General features: G+C 37.2%; 1 protein-coding gene across 1 annotated transcript; it reads left to right on the top strand.

Annotated features, from left to right (window-relative positions):
• Positions 1-627: 627 nt before the first annotated feature.
• On the top strand, positions 628-22,851 carry LOC146138302 (uncharacterized). The gene is made up of 22 exons (XM_083393501.1): positions 628-791; positions 1,057-1,307; positions 2,206-2,325; positions 2,618-2,676; positions 4,896-4,974; positions 5,355-5,427; positions 5,599-5,670; positions 6,003-6,075; positions 6,290-6,363; positions 6,695-6,855; positions 7,306-7,507; positions 8,661-8,770; positions 13,771-13,899; positions 14,478-14,543; positions 15,003-15,157; positions 16,001-16,117; positions 17,091-17,216; positions 17,767-17,945; positions 18,921-19,292; positions 19,986-20,268; positions 20,789-20,948; positions 21,735-22,851. The coding sequence occupies exons 1-22, from the start codon at positions 746-748 to the stop codon at positions 21,879-21,881; spliced, it is 3,054 nt and encodes a 1,017-aa protein (XP_083249627.1). The 5' UTR covers positions 628-745; the 3' UTR covers positions 21,882-22,851.
• Positions 22,852-24,149: the final 1,298 nt, after the last annotated feature.

The raw sequence follows: 24,149 nt of genomic DNA, 5'->3' as shown, positions 1-24,149 counted from the left end.
TCTACAAAATAATAATTTAAAAACTTTACAATCACCCTTAATACATGTCAAGGTTATAGGTAACTAGCATTTAATATTATCAGTTTCTAAGTGCATGTGGTGTATTCAAGTATTACATGCTTGCCTGTATGCATATTTGTATTCAAATAGTTATGTTCAAAAAGCACAAAAAGTTTTGTGGCACTTTTAAAAACTCTTGAGGCACACTAGTGTGCTGCAGCACACAATTTGAGAACCACTTCTCTAATTTAATAAATGTTTTGTTTAAACCTTCTTTGCCCTTTATACCGGTTTGCCATCTGCATTCTGCGGCACCTGAGATTTTTTTAAAGCAATTAGTGTGCACCCTTAAAATATTGACTTACACACCTATATTCCACAAAAAAAATCTATTTTTCCTAAAATGTATTTTGTAAACTTAAAAGTAGGGTTTGTCTTTTATTGTCAAAATCAAAAACTAGGTGCATATTAATTTATTGGGTTGCAGGTTTGTTTGTTGACAAAAACTCACGGTTGTACTTGTCATAGTTTTCATAGTGGCCTATTAAAGACTCGTCTTTCTCTAATATATACATAAATTAGTTTATATCTCAAATATAACTACATTTGTGTTCCTAGATTACTGAATGCATTTACTTAGGTAATTCAAACTTTGTGAATTACAATACTTTTCATTCAAGACTTTGCACTGGTATTTGTGTTCTTCAATGATTTGAAAAATAATTTCAAATTATTTTTGCTTAATATGAACGAGAATCAATGCAACATTTCGTCACCTAAAGTTCTTGTAGGTAAGGTCATTCTTTGGTATACATCCAAATAAAAATATTGCTTTACTTGGAACAGCTATAATCTGCAAAAAATACTTCTTACTTCCAAACTCTTGCATATGGTATGATTCAAAGCATACATTTATTGGATATTGTAGAATTTGGTTAGTTAAAATAAATTGGGTTGACCTGTGTTTATAGATTTAAAGTTCGCAGTTTTCTGACAATATCATTCAATTTAAAGTATGCAGATTAAGGTTGAACCACATATACATTTATTCTACAGGACCGCCAGTTCCTCGACCTGTTCAGTACCAGCTTTCCCCTTCCAACATAATTTGTTCAAGTAATTTTTGCAACATCATAACTTTACCTTCAGCAAGTGTTATACATGTCGTTAATGGACAACAAGTTGCTGCTTCTCCAACAATGCAAAACAACCATGGGCAACCTAATGTGAATGTCGTTGCAAGACCGCAACTTGTGCAGGTCAAGCCCGTGGTTATCTACCAATCGCCAATAACAGTTGTCAAGCCCGTAAGAATTTCAAGATTTTACAATATGTAATTTTATGCCAACTTTAGGGAGTCAATAATATTCTCTATGTTTATTGACCCACAATTTAAGGTTTAAAACAACTAGTAATGTATCTGAACATGAACTTTAAAAACTGATTTTAAAATGAATTTATTCAAACTGGAACTGAACCAGCATAGTTAAATTTATTCGAAGTGAAACTGGACCTGAACCAAGTTCCGTAAAATTCCTTAAACCTGAACCTAACTTGAACGGAATCAAATGGTTTTACTCCCTGGCAAATGCAATAGTGTAGCTTGTTTTTTTAATAAAATTATGTTTGAAAAACTGTCACTGTTTTATGTAAAATTTTAATGTGCGAAATAAATAGTTCATTAATATTGATATATATATATATATATATATTGCCCCAAACACATTCTGTTTATATTTATTTGTATTGTAATTTTGTGTATATGTATGTACACCATCAGTCATCAATGGAGGATTTTAATGAACACTTGAAAGATTTAGCCCAGATTATGTTGAGGTTTAAACTAAAGACCTCTGCCATATCTAAAACAACCATATTGCATGCTGCATCCTTATCATATGCATTACTTCATATGGAAGGGATTTACAGAGCCATAAAAATTCATGGAAACATTAATTGTCATGTGGATACAAATCATTCTAGCCCTTTGAAATCGTTGTTAGCTTGATTTTGCTTGCATTAAAAATTGTCGACTGATTTCACATTTCAGTTGGCCCCTTGGAGGCTCATTGTGTACTATCATATGCATGTCATTCAAATTGACCATAGAAATGACTTCTGAAAGGCTAAATCACAGCTCTACATATATGTGTATGAATGTTTGTGTGTTAACTCATAAGATAAAGTTGTCTTTATTTGATTAAGGTTGTATATGCAAACAAAGTTCCACAACAACAACAACTCTGTGGAAACTGTGGGGTCACATCCAAATTGGTGGGACAACGATGTTGCGGAAAGTTTAGACCAATTGAAAAACCTAAACTTGTAAGTGGCTGACTGCAACCAATTCTACCATTTAGTGATTTATGTTGGTTAATCCTGCTAGGTGTTATTGTATGTTGGGTTTTAATAATTCATTTGAATGGTTATTATACGAAATGCTCTTTTAAATAGAGTGGTTTAAATTTTAGTTTTAATTGGTCTAATTTGGGTCCAGATGAATGGAATTGTCTATGAAACTTCACTACAAATTTTATTAATATTTTTTCACTTTGATATAACTTGCAGCACAATTTCAAAATATTTTTTTATGTATGTTGATTTCTTTTATTTGTAGCTCGGACGAAATCGGCTTTCAGCTCAGGGATCATCATCTATGCAAGCTAAAAGATCAAAGTATATATATATTTTTTTTTATACCGACAAAGCGATTTTGCACTTTGACATATCATTACTTAAACAAACATTGCATTACTTGTTATCTCAAGCTCTGTCATGTAGTAAAATGACTAAGGTATGGTAACGATCTCTTCTACTTAAAATAAAGAAATAGCCTACATGCTGTCTGCCGTAAAAATACTTTCTCTAAAACTCGATTACAGATAAGTATTTGCAATACCACATTTAAATATATCTCTTACAAGTTACAGCAGGGTGGTCCAAGTTGGACAGCATCTCGGGCCACAATATTTGTTGCATACTCTTGGCGGGCCACATAAAGCAGTTTACATTTTCGTTTGGTCGGGATATGAAAAGTTTAACGATGACGCCGCAAAGCATCGTCAAAAAGTAACGTTGAAGGCATATAAGGACCACAAACTTGCTACTATCGTTGAACTTGTATGCAAATGGAAGCGAGTGGCAACGAAACTGGCAAAAGGGTGCGCGCGTCACGAAAAAAAATTGCGTATTTGAAAAAAATTCAATTTAGAAGAAGCTTACTGCATTTATAAGCGTATAATTTTTTTAACTAGATTAATTTGGCTAAAATTGCATCACGGAGAGCGCCAGCCTTTAGTCATAGTGAAAACCTGTAAAACACTGTTTCGCAACCTTTTTTGGCTTGCGGCACACTACAGAAATTTTAAATAGTTCGCAGACCCTTACTCGTATTTTTGCTGAGTGGTTAATTGTAACGTTACAATAAACGAGATTGCAACAGCACCTTGCAACAAGGTTGACAAAACCCATTTTTGGAATTTTTATCGTACACAAAAAATTGTTTTAAGTAGCTTACTATTAGAGCAAAAATTTAAATCCTAAAGAATTTGAAATATCTTTTGGTACCCTTGAGCGTCAATAATGGCGCCCTATAGAGTGCCAGGGCACCCCGGTTAAGAACCACTGCTGTAAAACAATACTTTCCAGAAGCGCGGCATATTTTATTGTTCATTTACTTTGAAGTGGCAGAAATAGTAATTTATATTGGGCTGTATTTTTATGTTATGCTCATATTAAAGATGGAAAACGAAAAGCAAATATAACTTATAAGTTCGCAAAACAGCCATTTAAAAAAGTCCCATATAGGACATGGTGCGACTTCCAAACCGGTTTAATACATCACAAAAATTAGGCGTTTTTTGTCACCCCCTGGATTCGGACTTGATAAGCGATAGTAATCTGCTTTATTTAATAGTGTAACCGGAAAAATGTAATCATAACCGAATAATTGCAGTAGGCCTATGCTTGCTGATCGTTGGTCACTTCTATTTCTTTGATTAAACCCTTAACTATACGCATTACAATAATTCAACAGTGCTTCGCGGGCCATGAACAATGATGTCGGGCCTGGGTTTTGACCACCCTGAGTTACAGCATAATGTAATTTCATAATTTAATAATCTTCTGAAATTTGCTGTTCAAATAACCAGTGTTATTATACAACTGAAGCTGAGGTAATTGCACAATGAATAACAATAGTATTATATTAAATATAATATTTATAAATTTAGGTGTGAAAACATTTCTCTGTATTAGCAATTTTTTATTTAAATATTATAACATGTTGGTTAACACACAGTAAAATAAATTCTGCAATACCTGCTATTTACTAAAGAAAACATAAACAGTAAAACTGCAGTTGCCTGCAACTAGCACGTAAATCTGTCTTTCATTTAGGCTACCAAAAGATTAACAGTCCAGCTTTCTTAATCTATCCTGAACAAATTAAAATGGAACAAGGGTTACAGCAAGAAAAACTTTTTAACGCAAGCCGCAAACCAACAGACATGAAACCATTATAACTTGTATACATGCAATATGATTGAATAAGAATTACCCCCGAAAGATATTACCACCAACTCCATAAAAGGTCGCATTTAATGGAACAGACTACTAATATCTTATTGTTGATATCATATAATACCATATTACTTTGAAGTAATAAACCAAAAAAAGGTACTATATTCTAGTCTGCATAAAAAGTTTTCCCCGAGGTAATGCACCAATAACCAGTTAACAATAAATTCACTCTATTCTTTACATTTGTAAGTTTACTTTATTATTTTTATCATTTGTTTTGTATTAAGTAATAGTCAACTTTTACCACACTTATATATAATAGTTACATGTTATAGTTTGAAGTAACAGTTTTTATTTCTCATCACTTTATCCAGCTCATCAATCCAAACCAAAAAGTTTTATAGCAACGGGCAAGGAGCTGAAGATTTTCAGAATTTTCTTCATGCCTCTATGGTACAGTATGTCGTTTTTCTCCTATAACAATAAAAAAGGGCAATTGACATACATTAGCTGAACAAAATTTGTACCTGTTTACTTTTAGTATCTGTGATATATAGGGAAAGTGTGGTGATTTAACTGGATTTTTTTAATGGGTGAAATAAGTCAGCATTCTACTATATTATGTTTCCTAATAGAATCTTGTCTGTTTTTTCAAGTTGAAGACTTTAATGTAGTGACAAATCATTATTTGTTCTTTGTCCAAAATTCAGGTTTACTAATTTTCAGATTTTTTGTATATAATTGCCTGGAAATTAAAATTTTATATTTTTTAAGCTACCACTTTTTCGAAAATATGCTAGATTTTACGTCAATATAATCTGTTTCACATTTAGGCTGAAAACTTTGTTCAAGTTAAACGAAGCAGAATGATGCTACCATCTGACGCAGTTCATCACAATAAACCTGGTAAAGTTTTAACAGTTTTATAAGAAAAAAATCTCTGCATCCACTGCATTTCACTCTTGAGCATTACCCAGTTTATATTTGTATGGAAGTATATATTTATACATCACCAACAAAATATGAAGTATGTTTGCAAACTCTTGATTTTATGCTGTATTATTATTTATTCTTCAGAATTTATAACAATATCGGATTCCAGTGATGAATCAGAAAGTGAAACAGTTGCACAATTATCACCTGATCTGGGTAAATTCTACATAGAATTTTTATCTTGGATAGCACAAATGTTTTTTCATCCAGTCATACTGTGAATAATTTTATTAACCTTTTTATAAACGTAGAGGTATTTTTTTTAAATTAGAATCTTTTTTGGACCATTTGTGAGAGAATTTAAAGTAAAGTATGTTTTTTTTAACTTTTAAAAGCTTGTATATTAAAAAATACCATTTTGCCAATCAACAGGACTACTTGATTTACAACTATGTAGAAGTGAAGTAGAACGCAGACGCATAGTTTTACTAGATTCTCTCAGGCTAATGTTGTAAAGTGCAATGCAAATCCTTGTAATTTTGTTGCAGTTTCAACAAATGGTGACAAAGATATGATTGGCCTTTTAAACACTTCCAACAACTCAATTAAGTCCAATTCCAAGTAATTACATAGGTTATAATCAAGTAATTTTTGAGTATTATAATTATGACATGTTGTGTTGGCCTGTTATTAGTGACACAATTAAAACTTCATTTTATATTTGACAAATAATATATTATGTTTTGGTGTTTTATTTATAGTTACAGTAATGCACAAAACAAAATTATAACATTTGTTATGTTGTGTATTTTAAAACAGAAACATTTTTCATCAGTGTTTTCAGATTAGATGATGACTCTCCAATTCCTCTAAAGAAGTTAAAACAACAAAGTCCTGTTACACAAAATGGTAAGTTGTAAAGTGCAATTTTAATGTTTTTAGTTTAAAATTATTTGTGATCTATAGTATTCTGCTTTAAGAATGGAAAACTAAAAAAAATAATGCTTTGCTTCGCTGTATCAATCGATTTCTATCTAGATTGACAGTGTCAATTTGACACTACCTGTAGTTAAAAATACTAGTCAAATTCATTGTGGCAAAGTACCATCATAATTCATAATGGAATATTTATGATGCCAAAAACTGCATTTTGCATCATAATTTAATATATGTGATAAAGTTTGATCAAATTTTTTTGGCAACAATTTTTAAATTTATGAATAGTATTTGTTGTTCCTAGGGCTGCAGGAAAACGGATGTTCTCCATTGCTGACTTCCACCCCAAAACAACTACCAATCACTGTGCCGGTTTCTGAACACTGGTTGTACGAGGCAATCACAGTCACCATGACTTCAGTGAGAGTGGGACAATATCATCACTGTGGTGTCACACAAGGACAGGTCGATTTATTTGCTATCCTATAACCTATTGTTTTTTTACATTTATAAAAAGAAACTTTTCTTGCAAAACGTTAAAACTATTTCGTTTCTCAGGATATTAAAAATACCTTGACAATATTGCTTAATTATTTGATAGTCATTGCCCTCAAAACTTGCATATAAATAAAGAACTGTTTTCTGATGACAGTTGACGTTTTATATTGCGTAAACACTTGTATAAAGATTATTTTCCGAAAACTTTTTCATTTTGTGTTTTCAGTTTTGTTGTTACATTTTGCATACTTCCTCCGGATGACAATTTTTTTTATGTAAAAACAAGATAGAAGAACCTAAGGAATGAAAGTGAAGCATACGCTTCACAATAAATTTCAGTCATTTAATATTTAGAAGGTTAAATGCACAAAAATAGTATTAGTACATAAACTTAATGTTGTTAAATCTGTTCTTTAGTTTTCTGGAAAACGAATTGCAATGTCACTTAATGAGGTAATCCTTCAAATCGATTGGTTTGCCATTGTTGAAGTGGAAATTTGTCCTGAAGATTTGCACCCCTGCATGTTTATTACCCTCGCGTCGGAATTTGTTCCAAATGTGCGAAGTCAACTGGGAATGGAACCTGGAAAAATTCCCTACTTTGATCCTGGGGGAACAGGTATTTACCGTTGCAAATTGTGAGGATCTGTTGCATGCTGCTTATTGTTGGATTCTTACAGTATGTTGAAATAAATAGTGTTTGTAAGCGAAATAGAATTAGTTCTGCTTCAACAAATATAAGTTTGAATACTATTATACATTCTTGGCGAAAAATAAGCAAAGCAGTCATTTGCAGTGACTTATATGCCCTTCAAATTTTATCGACAAGACTTGATTAGACACAAGTCCAAAAAAAACGAAATTATGTTATTCTAATAAACAAGTTTTAATATATAAACTGTTGCTACCAGGCATGGTAATATAAATCAAAAAACAGCTGCTCTGGTAAGTGTAATTGTTAACCAACGTTTCGGCAACCTATACAAGCCGCCTTCGTCAGGGTGATTGACACTGAACGCTCGTACAATAAATGGAAAGCAAAAAAAGGAAAAAAGCAGAAATAAACGCGAGTAACAAAATGATAAGAAAATAATTAGCGACTGCCTCTAGGCCTTCAGCGCAAAGAAGTCTGCACTCTCATACCATGCTGTTTCCCGAAGCCACCAAATTGATTTTGGTGGCGCTTCAATAATAACACGAGAATCAGACTACAGGAAAAGATTATTTTTGGAATCGTGGAATATTCATAAGAAGGGTAACACCATGAACGTCAAAACTGACGTGATGCTTTCTGCATGCTACAAGCACCTGCTGAAGGCCTAGAGGCAGTCGCTAATTATTTTCTTAACGTTTTGTTGCTTGCGTTTATTTCTGCTTTTTTTGCTTTCCATTTATTGTACGAGCGTTCAGTGTCATTCACCCTGACGAAGGCGGCTTGTATAGGTTGCCGAAACGTTGGCTAACAATTACACTTACCAGAAGAGCTGTTTTTTGATTTATAAATAGGTTTTATTTGAACTTCCAGTCATTCAAAGGCATTTTACCGTACTCCTTTAATAAATATTTTTACTGTAACTATGACGGCAACTAATTTGGAAGTGAAAAACGACTTAACCTTGACTCAGGTCATTTCATAGTGACTTATTTACAACAATTGCAGGACCAACATTTTTAAAGTATTTTCACCCCTGTTTAACCCTACATTACATGTAGCAAAACAGAAAACATAACATAAAAGTTGTTCGACAGTGTTTAATGTTAAACTTTCACAGACGACTGCAAATATATTATATTTTACCTGTGTCCGAAATTCTACAAAATGAACTGGAAAAATCTCATGGACAAATTTCAGGTCATAAGGAAAAAGCTGAAACGACCAACGGTAAGAATTGAAATGTTCGATTTGCAAGAATTTTTGTAGCGTGGTAAATACAGTTAGTACAAAGCTGCTACTACGAAACCCCTAACTTAACCACGGAAGATGGTTAATCATTTTACTTTGTTTTAAATCACGTTAGCAATTTTATGTTAGAGAAGTCCCGTTTCATTCCGATGTTAAATGACGCAATTTATATGGGGAAATACGCAAGGTTGTCAAATTGTCATTTTTTCCCAAAATGTTTCTGTTCAAGAAAACAGTTTTACTGATTTGCGAACAATGAGTGAAATGCGCAAGGTATTTATTTTATATTGGTACTAATAGGACCACACCATGGCATCGACTAGTTCTCGTATTACCACTTATATTGGAGCATTGGGTTGGTCCTTTAACATGGAACACTATATGTTAAGTATTACGCATTTTGAGCCATGTACTGTAGTCGTTTCGCACCCTGCGGCTTAATTACGTTATTCGCATTCTTGTGCTGATTGCTGATTGATTACAGTGCTATTGTGCTGCTATGCTAATTGATTTCTTTGCTACTTAAACCGTGGTTGGTTTCGTTTCATTATTACTTCACTGCTTTGATCAAGAATACAACATTGGCGACGAGGATATTTTATCTTTCATTGTTCGACTCCACGCTATTGAAAATCTTCTTCAAGGCTGACGATGGAAAAGTTTTTCGAATTTATGCAAAAGCAAGTGGAAGTTCAAGAAAGACGTCAACAAGAACAGATGGAAGTTATGATGGCGCTACTGAAGAAGACATCCTTAGATGAAAGTTCTTCTTCACCCCGTAACAGCGTGCCCCAAGCCACGCCTAATTTCTGCGCGTTCGATTCTACAGTGGAGCTGTGGCAAGACTATTTGTCAAGGTTTTATACTTTTGTCAAGGCCCATGAAGTTCCCGAGACGAGACAAGCGCAAGCTTTTCTGACGATTCAGAGCGGTACTGTATACAAGCTTCCGGCCAATTTGGCATCGCAGAGTTTTCCACCCAAACAGGTTAATGACCTAAAGCTGGGCGAGATCAAAGCTTTCATGGATGAGCAGTACGACCCCAAGCGTTTCGTGGTAAGAGAGCGTTTCAAATTTTGGAGCGATATGAAGCGTAAGCCGGGGGAATCTATCCAGGAACTTGCAGCACGTATTCGTCAAGACGCTAGTACCTGCGACTTTCCATCTATCACCGACCCTTTGGACGAAGCATTACGGACACGTTTCATCTGTTCTGTTGGCAATGAGGCTATCCTGAAGGCTGTATTCAAGGTAAAAAGTGACGAACTTTCATTTTCGCGGGCTATACAAATTGCAACGGAGACGGAAGATGCTGCTCGGTTTGCCAAAGAAACTGTTTTCGCGGCAGAAATGGATCCCTCAGTAAACAAGCTCAAAAGTCACAAGAAGGCATGAAAGTCCGGTTTTCAGGATTCGCGAAAGGAACCGTTGTTGAAGTGTTATAGGTGCGGAAAGCCTGGACATCTTGCGACAACCTGTCGTTTTAAAAAACCCGAGGTGTAATTTTTGTAAGTGCACAGGACATTTGCAAGCAGTATGTCGCAAGAAAATGCAGATTTCGAGCGTAAGGTCAGTGGCATCTCTTGACTGCCAGCTTATGCCAAAAATGATTTATACACTAGTCGTCGACTCCAAATCGGTCAACGTAGAACTCGATACCGCTGCAGGTGGCAACATTTTGTCAACCAATGTTTGGAGAAGTATTGGGCGGCCGAAGCTTGATGACACGAGCGTTGCTTATCGATCCGCTTCCGCCCATTCTCTTAATATTATTGGTCGCTGTCGTTTGAAGGTCAATGTTCCTAACTCACATGCCACCAGCATGCTCACGTTTTACGTAACGAAGCTAAGCAATTTAAACATTCTGGGAAGAGATTCCATTCGTGATTTGAAAATTTCTCTGGACAAGATTATGTATGGAACCACCAAGTCGTTTTCCAGATCAGTGTCTGCAATTGAATCATCCAAAGATTTCCAAGCAGAATGTAAGAGGATTTGTCTGGATTTTCCTAATCTCTTTAAAAGAATTGGGGAACCTTACAAGGCTTCGAATTAGAAGTGCAGTTTATGAATAATCCAACTCCGGTGTATCACAAGCCAAGGCCCGTTCCGTTTGCTCTGCTCGAGGGTTTAAATCAAAGTTACGAGGCAGGAGTTCGAAACGGCACATGGACGCCTGTGCAATTTAATGATTGGGGTACACCGGTGGTGCCTGTGCGGAAGGCGCCATTACCAGGACAGACATCTGGTAAAGTTCGGGTATGCGGCGATTACTCTGTAACTGTGAATCCTCAACTCGAGACACATCGCCAGCCCCTACCGTTACCAAGTGATCTAATGCAGAAACTTGGAGGAGGTCACGGTTTCACCAAGATAGATTTGGCAGATGCATACAACCAGATCAGACTTGGGCCCAGAAAGCCGAAAGAGGTTAGCCCTCAGTACTCATCGAGGCGCTTTTCTTCAAAATGTGTTACCTTTCGGAATTTCTTCTGCACCGGGCTATTTCCAAAAGTTAATGAACGACATCACTCACGATTTACCAGGTGTGGCGGTATTTTTAGATGACATCTTGGTCAGCGGTTCTTCTAAAGAGAATCATTTGCAAAATTTGCGTCGTTTGCTTCAACGGCTTGATCAAAAGGGTCTACGTTGTCGGTTGGAGAAATGCAAATTTGCGCAAGAAAAAGTTGAATACCTTGGACATGTTCTCACCAAGGAGGGCATTGCCAAAGGAAGTAAAGTCGATGATGTCATAAATATGCCGCCACCAGAAAATGTGTCAAATCTTCGTTCATTTTGGGGTTCCGTGCAGTTCTACAGCAAGTTCTTACCCCCTGATTTTTCAACAGTTGCAGAACCGTTATACCGGCTTACGAAGAAAACTGTAACTTGGAGTTGGGGAAAGAAAGAGGAAGATGCTTTTAAACGTTTAAAACACTTCCTAACGTCAGACAATGTCCTAACACATTTTGATCAAACTCTGCCCATTGGAATAGCATGCGATGCGTCCAGCGTAGGAATTGGTGCGGTTTTATTTCATCGTCTTGCAGATGGAAGTGAAAGACCAATAGCCAACATATCGAAAACGCTGACTGACTGCCAGAGGAAGTATAGCCAGATCCAAAAGGAGGCTTTGGCTATTGTGTTAGCTATTCGCAAGTTCTTTCAGTTCCTGTACGGCCGAAAGTTCATTTTGGTCACTGACCACAAACCCTTGTTGACAATCTTCGGTCCAAAGAAGGCTGTTCCAACGCTCGCAGCAAATCGTTTGGCGAGGTGGGCGCTTCTTCTCAACCAATTCAGTTATGATATTGAGTACAGGAAAACCTCCGACATTAATAACGCCGACGCCCTTAGTCGACTACCAGCGGGAAAAGATGCAACTTTTGATAAGGAGGAAACTACCGTAGATTCAGATACGGTTTGTGCAATCACTACTTTGAGTAGTCAAGTGAAACCCGCTGATGCTATGGCTCTTGTAAAGGAAACTGCAAAGGACTGCGTTCTCTCCAAAGTGATGAGACATACACAAGAAGGGTGGCCACATAAAGATTTTGATGTTGGAGATCCCTTGTATCGCTACAGTCAGATTGCGGATTCACTAAGCATCAGCTACGGCTGTTTATTGTACGGCTGTCGACTGGTGATACCTGCCAACTGGCCAGAACAGCGGTTTATTGGCCAAATATTGACAAAGACATCATGGATATTTGTCGCAAATGTCATAGTTGCGCCGAGCATCAAAATGCTCCACCAAAATCTTTATTGCATCCATGGATTCTATCCGAAAAACCTTGGTCTCGGGTACATGTGGATCATGCCATCAACTTTATGGGCCACAATTGGCTGGTCATGATCGATGCTTATTCAAAGTATCCATGCATCCATATGACGCAGTCTATTACAGCAAAATCGACTGCGGATCTTTTAGAGACTGATTTTTCTCACTTCCGGTATCCCTATACGATAGTAACTGACAACGCTCCGATGTTCACATCTGATGAGTTCAAAACTTACTGCAAGGAAAGGGGAATGGTTCACCTTACTGGAGCTCCTTACCATGCTGCGACAAATGGCGCAGCTGAACGTCTTGTTCAGACTTTCAAACAGGCTTTGAGAAAGTCTGGAATGCCTCCGAAGCAAGCGATAGTGGAATTTCTCATGCAATATCGCAGGACGCCGACTGGGAACTGGTATTCTCCTAGTCAACTTCTCAATAACCGTCAGATGCGCACAAAGGTGGACTCACTTTTTCCTTCACCGCCACACATTGCCCAAGGACGGTTATCAAGAGAAACGTCACGCGCAAACGCTAAAAAACATCGCTTTGCACAAAGTTCGTACAAGGTTGGAATGCCGTGCTGGACCTAAGCACAACCATGACCCACGCTGGGTTCCAGCCGTTGTGACGGAAGTTCACGGCCCCCGATCGGTCACTGTGAAGGTGATACCCTGACCAGCTACGTCCGCGACACGCATCTCCCGAAGATGAAAATCCCGGTGAACTTCCAACACCGGTGAATGATGACGCTCATATCGATGACGGGCCTTCCGGTGATTTACCGGTATCATCCCAGACAACTACCGAGTACGGTCCGACTAATCCGCGACGGTCTAATCGACGCCGCAAGCCTCCGCAACGTTTTTGTTGTTAATGTCGTGATATTGTTATTGCGCAGCTTTGTAATTTTGTTGGGGAGATGTTAAGTATTACGCATTTTGAGCCATGTACTGTAGTCGTTTCGCACCCTGCGGCTTAATTACGTTATTCGCATTCTTGTGCTGATTGCTGATTGATTACAGTGCTATTGTGCTGCTATGCTAATTGATTTCTTTGCTACTTATACCGTGGTTGGTTTCGTTTCATTGCCTATTACTTCACTGCTCTGATCAAGAATACAACACTATATTTTAAGTTTCCTCGAGTAAAAGGCTTTTCGTCCCTGACGTTTTTTTTTCTTATTTCGCGTCGACAGGACTTTGTATCAGTTATGACGGCCCAGCAAGCAGACGAGAGGCAGATGTCCATCGCCGGCGCGGAACTGGCGCCTCATAAGCCAGCCACTCAGCCGGAAACACAAGCTTCTAAACAGCTAACTTTGCAGGTAAAGTAGTGCAGCCCTCACACAGCGGCAAACTTTTAAGGGTAACCGGTAGTTACAGAATCAACGATACCGATACCTAGTTCTTTACGTTTTTGCCAACCGATACCCGATATGGTAGAAATTTGAATTAATTGAAAAATAATTCCAGATAACATTTTAGTTTATCTACCTACGTTTATTAAACTATTATTTTGCATTATAACTTGGCATGTTGCTAAACTAAACAAAGCATGTTGCTAAACAAAGATTTTTTTGCCAAAAAAAAATAAAAAAATTGTTTGATTTTTACGAACGACTATATATCTTTGTAGTAAAATATCGGAATTCCATGTAACCGAAAATGATTTTGACACATTCAGATGGTTAACACAGTAACGAATAACATCAAAAATTTTTGGTGGCTTTTTAAATTGTGCTAACTACTAGTATTTCATTTGGTTTTGTTTGTTAAGGTTGCACCAGCTTCTAAATTAAGTAAATAATTTCTATTTTAGACGCAATTGCGGGGGTGCGTTGTAATACTGCCGCTATGCCAGCTGTTTTATTTTTGTTCAACTTTAACGTTGCGTTGTTAACAGAAGCCGGCTCAGTTATCCGGTCACATTCTGTCCCGACCACCTACAACGTGCAATTCCCCACTTAATGTAAGTACAGCTGATGTGCCTGTGGCTTTGTAGTCGTATAGTTTTTCTGCTGTAAATTCACGAAAAGCGTGTTATTATAAAAATAACATGTCACTTTACATATCGCCCCTTTGTCCTGAAATGATGGATGTCTCCAATATGATATAAGATACGTAATCAATCCTAAATAAGTAAATTATAAAAATAACAGATACTCAAAATTTTAAAGTGAAAGACAACCTTTTTTTAACTGGAAGTATGTCACTTATTTGTGTTAGCATATTAAGCATCAGCTTAAAACGGCAACTCTATTTTTCTGTGTTGTGACGCGCTAAAATTTAACTTCAATGGTCGTTAGTGTGTTTAAAGTAATTTTTTTTATACATTTTCTACTTTCCGAGCTTAAGCACTTAAAATACACGGCATAATATTTTAAATATACTTTCGGTCACTAAGTATAATGGCACCCATGTGCAACAGGGTTCTTTCTCGCCCGCCGCAATCACCCCGAATCCGGGGCTTCCCCGTCTCACCCGCTCACGTGCCCCAGGGTTCACCACTTCACACAACCCCAGCTCTAAGAGTGCGACGGAAAGCATTGACGTTCACCCACCATTTTCCGGACCCCGATTGCAGTAAGTGACTTCCGTATGGGTGGTTGTTGAAGTCTTGCTTGGCACAAAATTCTCTTCTAGATCACGTTAAACTCTTTAATAAAGTTACAACTGCTTGGCTACAGGTAGACTTGGGCAACTATATAATTCTAGTTTTCTAATTCAACGAATTAGAGCAAAATGCGGCTAATTCTTTCTAATTTAATTCGGATTTTACCAAAAATTCTACCTTGTCCAACGGCATTTTTAGTTACTTAGTCAAAACGAATAATTTGAATTCAATTTTGGTTAAAACGTAATTTTCACAGTCCGAAAAGCATATGCTATGATAAAGGCGTCAAAATTAGCACACATATTTACCATTCACATTCTTATTAGAATACTTCTCGATTTAAACAAAATTGATTGTGAATAATCTTAATTTATTTTTTAAGGATTCGGTAATTCAAATTCTAATCTAATTTGAGAAAACTCAAAATGATCTAATTCTATGTCTAAACTAATTTGGACAACCTGAATTGCTCTAATTTTACTTTAATATTAAAAAACTAAAATAAATCCAGTTGTCAAAGTCTGGCTACAGGACTCCATAGTAAGTGTATGCTATCTTTTTGACCATTGCGTTCAATTTCAACTCGGCTTTTAATTAATTTTTTTTATCCTCGTCTCCATAGCCGAAATCTATTAAACATCTTCGTGTGTTTAGTCTAATTTTGTCTAAAACAAAGGCAAGCAAAGACCGATACAGAGCCCCGAGTGGGTACAGTCCGTTTAGTCAATATTTTTGCCCGCGAATAATAATTAATTAATTCCACTTCGTTACCCCACTCACCACATTTTAAACCACTCCCCTTTTTCCACCAGGTTAGCAATTTACCCTCCTCCACCCGCTAAAGGTGGCATCTGCATCACCAACGAAGATCAATACTGCCTAAACGACGGCGAATTCCTCAACGACGTTATTATCGACTTTTACCTCAAGTAAGATACGGGTCTGACTATGTTTTGTTTTACAAAAAGTCAATATTTGGTCCTACATAATTTTTTGTTAATTTGGACGTTACAAAACATGCTGGCCAAAACCTGCGTCATGTCGTTTGTTTTTTATAAGCTTAAATAAGTCACAGCTCAATTTTTTTTTCCTTCGAAAAAATATTTTAGGGCCAACAATAAAATGTGACGTCAAAACTACCAACACAATTAATTGATCAATTCCATCCGAATGCGCATTAACTGTAATAACTTGAGCACTATTTGTGATTTTGGTATGCGGAAATTGGCGAAAAATAGTTTTTGTACCTATTACGTAAAATCTAATAAATTGTAAATTAAAACAGGTTCTAGCTCTTTTGTACCCTAACTTAACTTATTTAAATAGCACAGCAGCACTGACCTAAACCAGTGGTCTTAACCGCCAGTCCGCGATTATTTTATGACTGTCGGATAAACAGTTTGCTTGAATTTTGCGGTTGGCAAACTATGTTTTGTTGTTAATAATAATTGCGCCAATTCAAACTTTTTTCGCTTTTTCTGCATTTGTATTATTTTAATCCCCGTTTGGGAGAAACTTTTTAAAAAAGCGCCATAACTAGTCCATTGCGCTCAAGTCTAAATTAAAATTTATACCAACTGACAGTGACATTTATACCAAGCTTGCAATAGGCAACAGGTACCAAAAGCTAAAAGAACAGCAGGTACACCTAAGGCACTGAAAATCGTACTGAAATTGGTTGCCCGTCCGTAAATAGATTCTTATTCCGGTAGTGCCAAAAGGGTATTCGAATGCCTACGAATATTTAACGCAAACTGCTGCAACAATTTTACACGCTAATACCGAAGACGGCGAATCTGTTATCGCGATACCATGTCATATCATCATCATACATTCCCTTCATTAAGACTGGCCGGAACTATAAATGCCTTGACAATTTTTATATTTTTTTATTTGTTTCAGGTACATCATGGAACAGATGCTGAGCGCCAGAGACCGCGAAAGATCGCACGTATTCAGCTGTTTCTTCTACAAACGTCTTACGCAAAACCTGGCGTCACTCCACCACTGCGAGGACAAGTCGCTGAAGTGAGTCGGCCGCCAAGTTTCGTTTGTTTAAATAAAACTTACGTGAAGGCTTTTCATTTCTTGCAAGTTTTATTCTGGTGCAAATCTGCCAGCGGAAGACTGGGCACACGTTATCGTAGTTCGGGAGTTCGTATCGTATCTTCACGGCAGTCCAGCCCTTTAGCTGAAAACCCATAAAGTGACTGATCTCTTCTAAAGTTTGCGCCACTGTATAACTTTAAAAACACAGTGCTGCAAGTTTTTACACGAATAAAGCATTACGGATTGATTTGATGTTCAACGATTTTTCGGTATAAGTCCAGATTTGTTACCTTGCAACTTTTCGTCTTGTCTGTTTTGCAAGTAGGAATACTTTAGTGTTATTTTGTTAGTAACATTTGCGTTAAAATAGTACAAAATTAAAAAAAAAAAAATATAAAACGCAATGCGATCTTTCAAATTAGGCGTTTTACTTGCCCTAAAAATATCCATTTAATGTATAAATCTGCTTTTTGTTGAGCGTAGAAGTTCATTTTTAGTACGTCATATAGCCTCCCGCGCTTTTTTCCAGCCCTGCCGAGCGACGCCATCGCCGCGTCATGAAGTGGACGCGCGGCGTCGACATCTTCGCGAAGGACTTCGTCTTCATTCCGATCAACGAGGCGTCGCACTGGTACATCGCAGTCGTCTGCTTTCCCGGTCAGACTGGAGGAAAGCTGGTGGACGCAGAGACCGGGCAAATCATGTCTGGTAAGGAAAGACAACCATTACTGGAGCTAACCACTGTGATCTAGCCCTTCTGAAAGCGTTATTTGATCAACGATAACGGCTTGCGTATCATACATTTACAGATTAAGAGTAAACATTGAAGTACAACATCATTCTTAAACCTAAAAAAAGTGCGGAACCTCCCATAATGTACAATGGAGGCCTTCGACAGATTTACCGAAAAGGAAGGCTAGAAAAGCAACGAGCCTTCAGTGAGGTTCGAACTCCTGACCTCCAGCCATAACAACTGAGCTACACAAGCTCAGAGGGGATATATTCGATGATCAACTATGACACCGTGGCGTGCTACATCCTGTTCTAAACCTGTGTGGCTCAGTTGGCAGGGCGACAGTTCCAGTATGGCCGAAAGTTCGAACATCACCAAGGTTTAGTGTTTTATAGCTGACTTGCTTGCATCTTGACCGACTGATTCGGTTGATCTGTCGAAGGTCTTTGGTGTACATTGTGGGAGGTTCCGCAAAATTTAGATTTAGAATGATGTTCTACTTTAATGTTTATTCTTGGGCTGTAAATTTTGTGTTTGAAAAAGAAGCGTGAACATTTAAAGTACATACATTTTAATATGTCGAAAACGCATGTCTTGTTTACAAGACTACATGGTTAAATTATGTTAGTATTAGTAAATCTCGAAGCTCATAAAAATAAAAATGTTTTGACTAATTAAGAGTCTTTGCGCTATACCTTTCTTTAATTAAGGCAATATTGGGCCGCCGAGGGACTAAAACGAATTTTGTAGGTAGATTGGTGTAAATATCACGAAGTTTTGTTTTTTCTTTGATCGTGCCGTTGAAGCCGCAGTGTTAACGTGTTCGCTATCAATTACCTGATTACGAATTTGGACATTGGACAGAAAGCCTAGAATAATAAACTTTGATATAAAATTTCCACAGCTATCTAAACAAAGTCAAACTATTCCAATGTTAATAAAATTTTTAGAGGCTCTCGCAAGGATCCAGGCAATCTCGCCAACTCCCGACGACCAAGTCACCGCCTCCACCCCCACCACTCCCACCTCCGGCAGCCAATCGGATCAGCCGAGCGCCGAAAACGGAAAAACGGTCGACGACAACCTAGTCCAGAAAAATCCTAGCGACGCGAAACTCATTGGCGCTTCGGGAAATATCAAACAGTCTTCTGGTCTTGATTGCCTAAAGTCGAAGGCTGTTCAGAGTAACTCGCCCTGTTCGCAAGCTCACATGAAGACTTTGCAAGTTAAGATCGCAAAAATCCGCGTCACCGTCCCAGCTAAGTCGGTGCTTGTGAAGCATGCGCACCCAGCGCCAAAGCAAGTCGATTCTCCGAAAAGCGGTAGGTTTTACGTACGTGCTTTTCTGATCTGTATACGTTCAGTGGTTCATATTTCGCCCAGCGTCCCTGCAGGCCAGATTTAGTTGTTACGACTATAGCCTGACAATGACGCAAACCGTGACATTTATTAGGTTTAAAAATATATATATTAAGTAGTCTAAAATGATTCAATTTATGAGTTTTGTATGACTCAGAAAAATTAGAAAAATGACCTATGAGATTAAAGTTTGAACTTTTGACAAATTAGGAAAAAATAGATTTAAACAACTTAGCGTCGTCAATCTTTTATTTTTGTTGTTTTCACTGACGACCGAATACAACAAATCAGTTATTGTTTAGGGTTAATGCAAATCTCTTGAAAATGCTTACTTGTCATTTTTGGCATATCAATGAGACAAACAACTATAAAAATCCCAAGATAAACAAAACGCTGGTAATTTGGCATAATAGTAAAACATCGATTTAAATAACTTGGCGTCGTCAGTCATTTATTTTTTACTGACGACCGGTCGAATACAACAAATCAGGTATTTTTTTAGGGCAAAAAAAATAAAATAAATAAAAAAATGCTAATCTCAAAGACAAACAACTGCAAAAATGCCAAAAAATACGCTGGTAATTTTGACAAAATGCTTACTTTTTTGCCACGTTAAAAATATTCGCCCTATAGTCTGTCTGCAACTTTTTGTTAAGACGCACCAGTTCCCACCACCAAACCGGACCAAAGCAATGCAGTCTCGATACCACCGACTCGCGAGACAACTGCGACAAACACTGGCCCTGGGGTAAATCCTGGAAAAGAAGGCGTTCTCACCCCGCACCCATGTCCCTCACCCACCGGGGGCACCCCCTCCAGCAAGGCAGAAGTCCCTTCCGCACGAAGGAAAAAACAATCGCAGTACCGCGAGCCTTGTATCCTCATTTTCGACTCCCTTCGAGGTCCGACTCGGTCGCGTACGTCGCTCATCCTGCGAGAGTAAGTTTTTCTTGTGAATCGGTCAAGTATGTGCGACGTTGAACGTTGTGTTAAACTATATTTTGGAAAACCAAGCCTATAAAGCCAGTATCGCAAGATAAGTTAAAAAGGTGTAATTTGCATGTTTCATTGTTCAATGTTTATGTTAAAATCAATCTACTTTGTTGCTGATCAGTGGAGCAATTGTCACTTTGGTACAGTTTTGCATTCCTATTGTCGACAATGTTGAAGAAGTCTTCTCGGGTATCTGAATAGGCATCGTGGCCCACAGACGAAACCGAATTCAAAAGTCCTGTTCTAGTTGGTATGCCCGAACTACAAGGCACTATAAAGCTGTATAGCTAATATACATAATGATGTATTTCTGTTAGGTATTTGTATTTATTTTGGCATTCAAGCGCCAAAAGTAGCCAAAAGCCTGCATAAGGCCATTACAGGCCATCTCACAAAACATCGACTGCTTCATTTACGTGTGTTTAACAAACACCTATACGCGCCACTAAACGGCCCCTTTAACCAGGTACCTCAAGTTTGAATGGAAGACGCGCAAGGCGGCCGAGTGCGGATCGCGCGAGTTCGACAAGCACACCATGAAAATGAACACGCCCGTTGTACCACAGCAGGATAACTATTCCGACTGTGGTCTTTTCCTGCTGCAGTACGTACAGCAAATGTTCCAGGTTTGTTCGCCGACGGCTTTTCTTTTGCTAAATTTGTCTACAAATAATATTTTGGTGATTTTTTTCGACGCACTAAGCCTTGCTTAACAAGACCATAAGGGTTTTGTGTTTCTTGCCGTTTGTAATTTTGTTGTATAAAGTGCGTTGTTATGCAAAGTAAGACTAATGTCATTGGATTAGAATATCACAAGTGGAGTAAAAGTTAAACTCTGCGACACGCGGTGAATTTTTTCGGCTTTCTGATATAAATTTAATCGCTTGCCGTTCAGATTTAGTAATCCAAACCCAGTGAATTCTCAAAGAACTGTACACGCAAAAGAAAATTGCTCAATGTATTCGGCCGCAATTTTTCTGCGTTGCTATCATAAGTAAGGAAAACGCCCGAATCATCAAACGTCGGGACTTCCGGTGACACCACTAACCAGTGTTGTAAACAAGTCATTTTAAAATGAATTACGACCAAGTGAAGTCTTTTTTAATAAATAACAAGTCAAGTCCCAGTCCGTCAGTTGCCATCAAGTCATCAGTTGCCCAAAACGAGTGAGAGTCTAGTCATAATTCAAGCAAGTCAAGTTATTGTGATAAATATAAATCGTTTAAAAATTGGCCGTCCGATTATGAGCAATAACTCAACTCAAAAGTGACGAAAACGCAATATATAGCAAGCTAAGTGTTTTACGTGCAAAATCTAGAGATAAATAGCCCAATTTTATGAAAAAGGTGCATAATGAAAACACTTCGTCTAAGTCAAGTCAATCCACTTACTAACCTGTATTCGTCTTTCAGAACCCGATCACCAACTTCATTCTGCCGATTAAGGACCTTCAGCGCTGGTTCGACCCCAACCTGTGCAAACTCAAGCGCAAGGAGATCGACTCTATTATTAAGAAGCTGCACGAGCAACAGACAAAACCAAAAAACGAGACTTCCTGACACCTGCTGTTGCATTCCTTTGGTCTTTGTATCTTTTTTCGTTTTCCGCCATTGTACGTATTTTTTTTGACAAACTTTGGTCTGTTTATTAATAGTTGCAGATGTGGTCATATAAACTCTCCATATGAGCTGCTTTGACAAGCAAACAAATACAGATGCATTTTTGGTAAATCTTGCAGTTTTTTTTGTACCAACTGGGATCTATTATGAAGCACAATAACCATGCAATATAACTACCCTGAATTGTATAAGACACTTGTATTAATCGTCAAAGTCAATTTGCAGGCATTCCTAAAGATAGTTTATTTATTTTGCCGCTCGTAGTTGTTGTGGTTGTTATGCTTCACGTATCAAAGTACTATGAGTTTCATATCTGGCCCATTGGGTGTTGGGTAACGAACATTCCGTAAAATTGCTACAGCTAAAATAGTTCTGTATTGTTTTGCCCAGCTTTTTGGAAAGTAATCCTGGAACAATTTTTGCCGTACTGTCGCATTCACCAAAGTACAGCACAGGAAATATCATTTGCCAATTACATCTTTTAGTCTGTAAACACGCTGGGGTTATATGTTCAAACTATTTTCGCAGTACGAAGATTATTATTAGGTTTTAAGAAAAGGATTTTGTCGACCGAAAAATTATTAAGGCGGAACTAATATATGAGCCTAAAAAAAAACAACTAGAAAAGTTTGCCCTCTTTGCAACAAGATTGCCATTTATAATTTAAAAAAAGGAAAACATTTAAAAATTTGTCTAAGCAATGTAACCTAAATATTGTTTTTGATTTGTTGTTTTTCTTCGGTGCTTTATTTATTTATTATATTTACTCTTTGTTCTGACTCCATCTTTTCCATCTCACCGTGCTGTGAAAACTTTTCTGTATTGTACTATTGCTTTTTCCACCGTTACGATTTGTCCTTTGTTTAGCGTGGAAACGTCTGGTCTTCTGACTTATAAATCATTTTTTACAATAAACGACAACGTGTTTGCAATCGTAGCTGTATTATTTTTGAGCCATGAAATCCTTGGGGTATTTGGACTAGATTTAGGGGTCCACGACCAGTACAATAATTCAGTTATATATTTGCGCATATGTTTAACCTGAATGAGTAGGTTTCTTGAGTCTTACTTGATTTAGGAGGTAACTCAAATATCATGCCGATCTTGGTCCACAACAACGCTTTTACAGGAACGGGCTTACTTTTAGCAATGCTACGCGTATCTGACAAGTTTTTGTGATGGCGAGAGGTAATAAAATTGGCTAACGTTAAATAGTTGTGTTATAAAATTTAGTTTAGAGTCAATGTATATATGAACGTCGTCATTTTAATCAGTTTAATTCAAGAAAACGAGTCATATTACTGAAACTATAACAAGCACAAACCGGTACACTACAGTCATGCACCTTCAACATCCATTAAACTTTGCCGGGAACCAAGTCGGCTTAATCATAATATAATAAATGTTAAAGAAGAAAAGGTAATAAAATAACGTTGCTGTATTGTCTCGGGAAACGCATTGTCTTTATGTTTACTACGCGGTATCACTTTAATTTTAGCAAGAGCCACCATAAAACAGCAGGAGTTCATGTATTTTTGCTTGCGATTTTTACTGAGTGTACAATTGTTTCAGGCATTTGTCTACTAAACATTCGAAAGCCTATAAAAAATTTTTGATTTATCTTCTTTAGGCGCAAAAAACGATTGCTCAATTAGCGATAAAATATCAAAGTAAGAATTTCATTTGATGTCAACTTCCTTTTGAAATTTAGACACCATTTTGTTTTCTGGAGAGTAACTTGGCTTCGGCGCATATAACAATACTATTTTGCTACATCAATTTTTTTTTAAATAAATGTTTTTAGTAGCGATATTTGTGTGATAAAATTAGCCAACCCTTAATGAGATTTTAATGAAATATGCTGTCCATGTAGAAAGGAATCAGAATTATTTTTAGTAAAAACACTTTTTACCTCGCCTGCACCATATGTCTTTATGGTCAGTTATAATACAGCAGACTAATACAAAATTAACAACACGTTGGGCGTAGATAGCCAACCATTATTAAATATTTCATTTTAGACACGAATAAACCAATCTAGGAGATTAATAGGCTCGTAAACAGCGTTCCTAAATACCTGATACAGTTTAACAAGTGCACGATTGTATGCGAATGCGAATTGATTGCACGTTGAATTTTTGGGGATTTATGGAACTACTTTATTTCTAAATTTTGACAGATGATTCCGCAAGAAGCAAATTTTCCGGC

The sequence above is a fragment of the Ascidiella aspersa genome, chromosome 7, assembly GCF_963924565.1.
Source record: "Ascidiella aspersa chromosome 7, kaAscAspe10.2, whole genome shotgun sequence".
In the NCBI taxonomy this organism is placed as follows: Eukaryota; Metazoa; Chordata; class Ascidiacea; order Phlebobranchia; family Ascidiidae; genus Ascidiella; species Ascidiella aspersa.
Note: the sequence above shows the minus strand (reverse complement) of the source record. Positions and strands in the feature narration are given on the sequence as shown.

Excerpts from the sequence above, each read along its gene's own strand:
- LOC146138302 (XM_083393501.1), top strand. The coding sequence starts at position 746 with ATGAACGAGAATCAATGCAACATTTCGTCACCTAAAGTTCTTGTAG. Across the intron at positions 13,900-14,477 it reads CTAAACAGCTAACTTTGCAG|AAGCCGGCTCAGTTATCCGG; the intron begins GTAAAGTAGTGC and ends CGTTGTTAACAG. Across the intron at positions 20,949-21,734 it reads ACGTACAGCAAATGTTCCAG|AACCCGATCACCAACTTCAT; the intron begins GTTTGTTCGCCG and ends TTCGTCTTTCAG.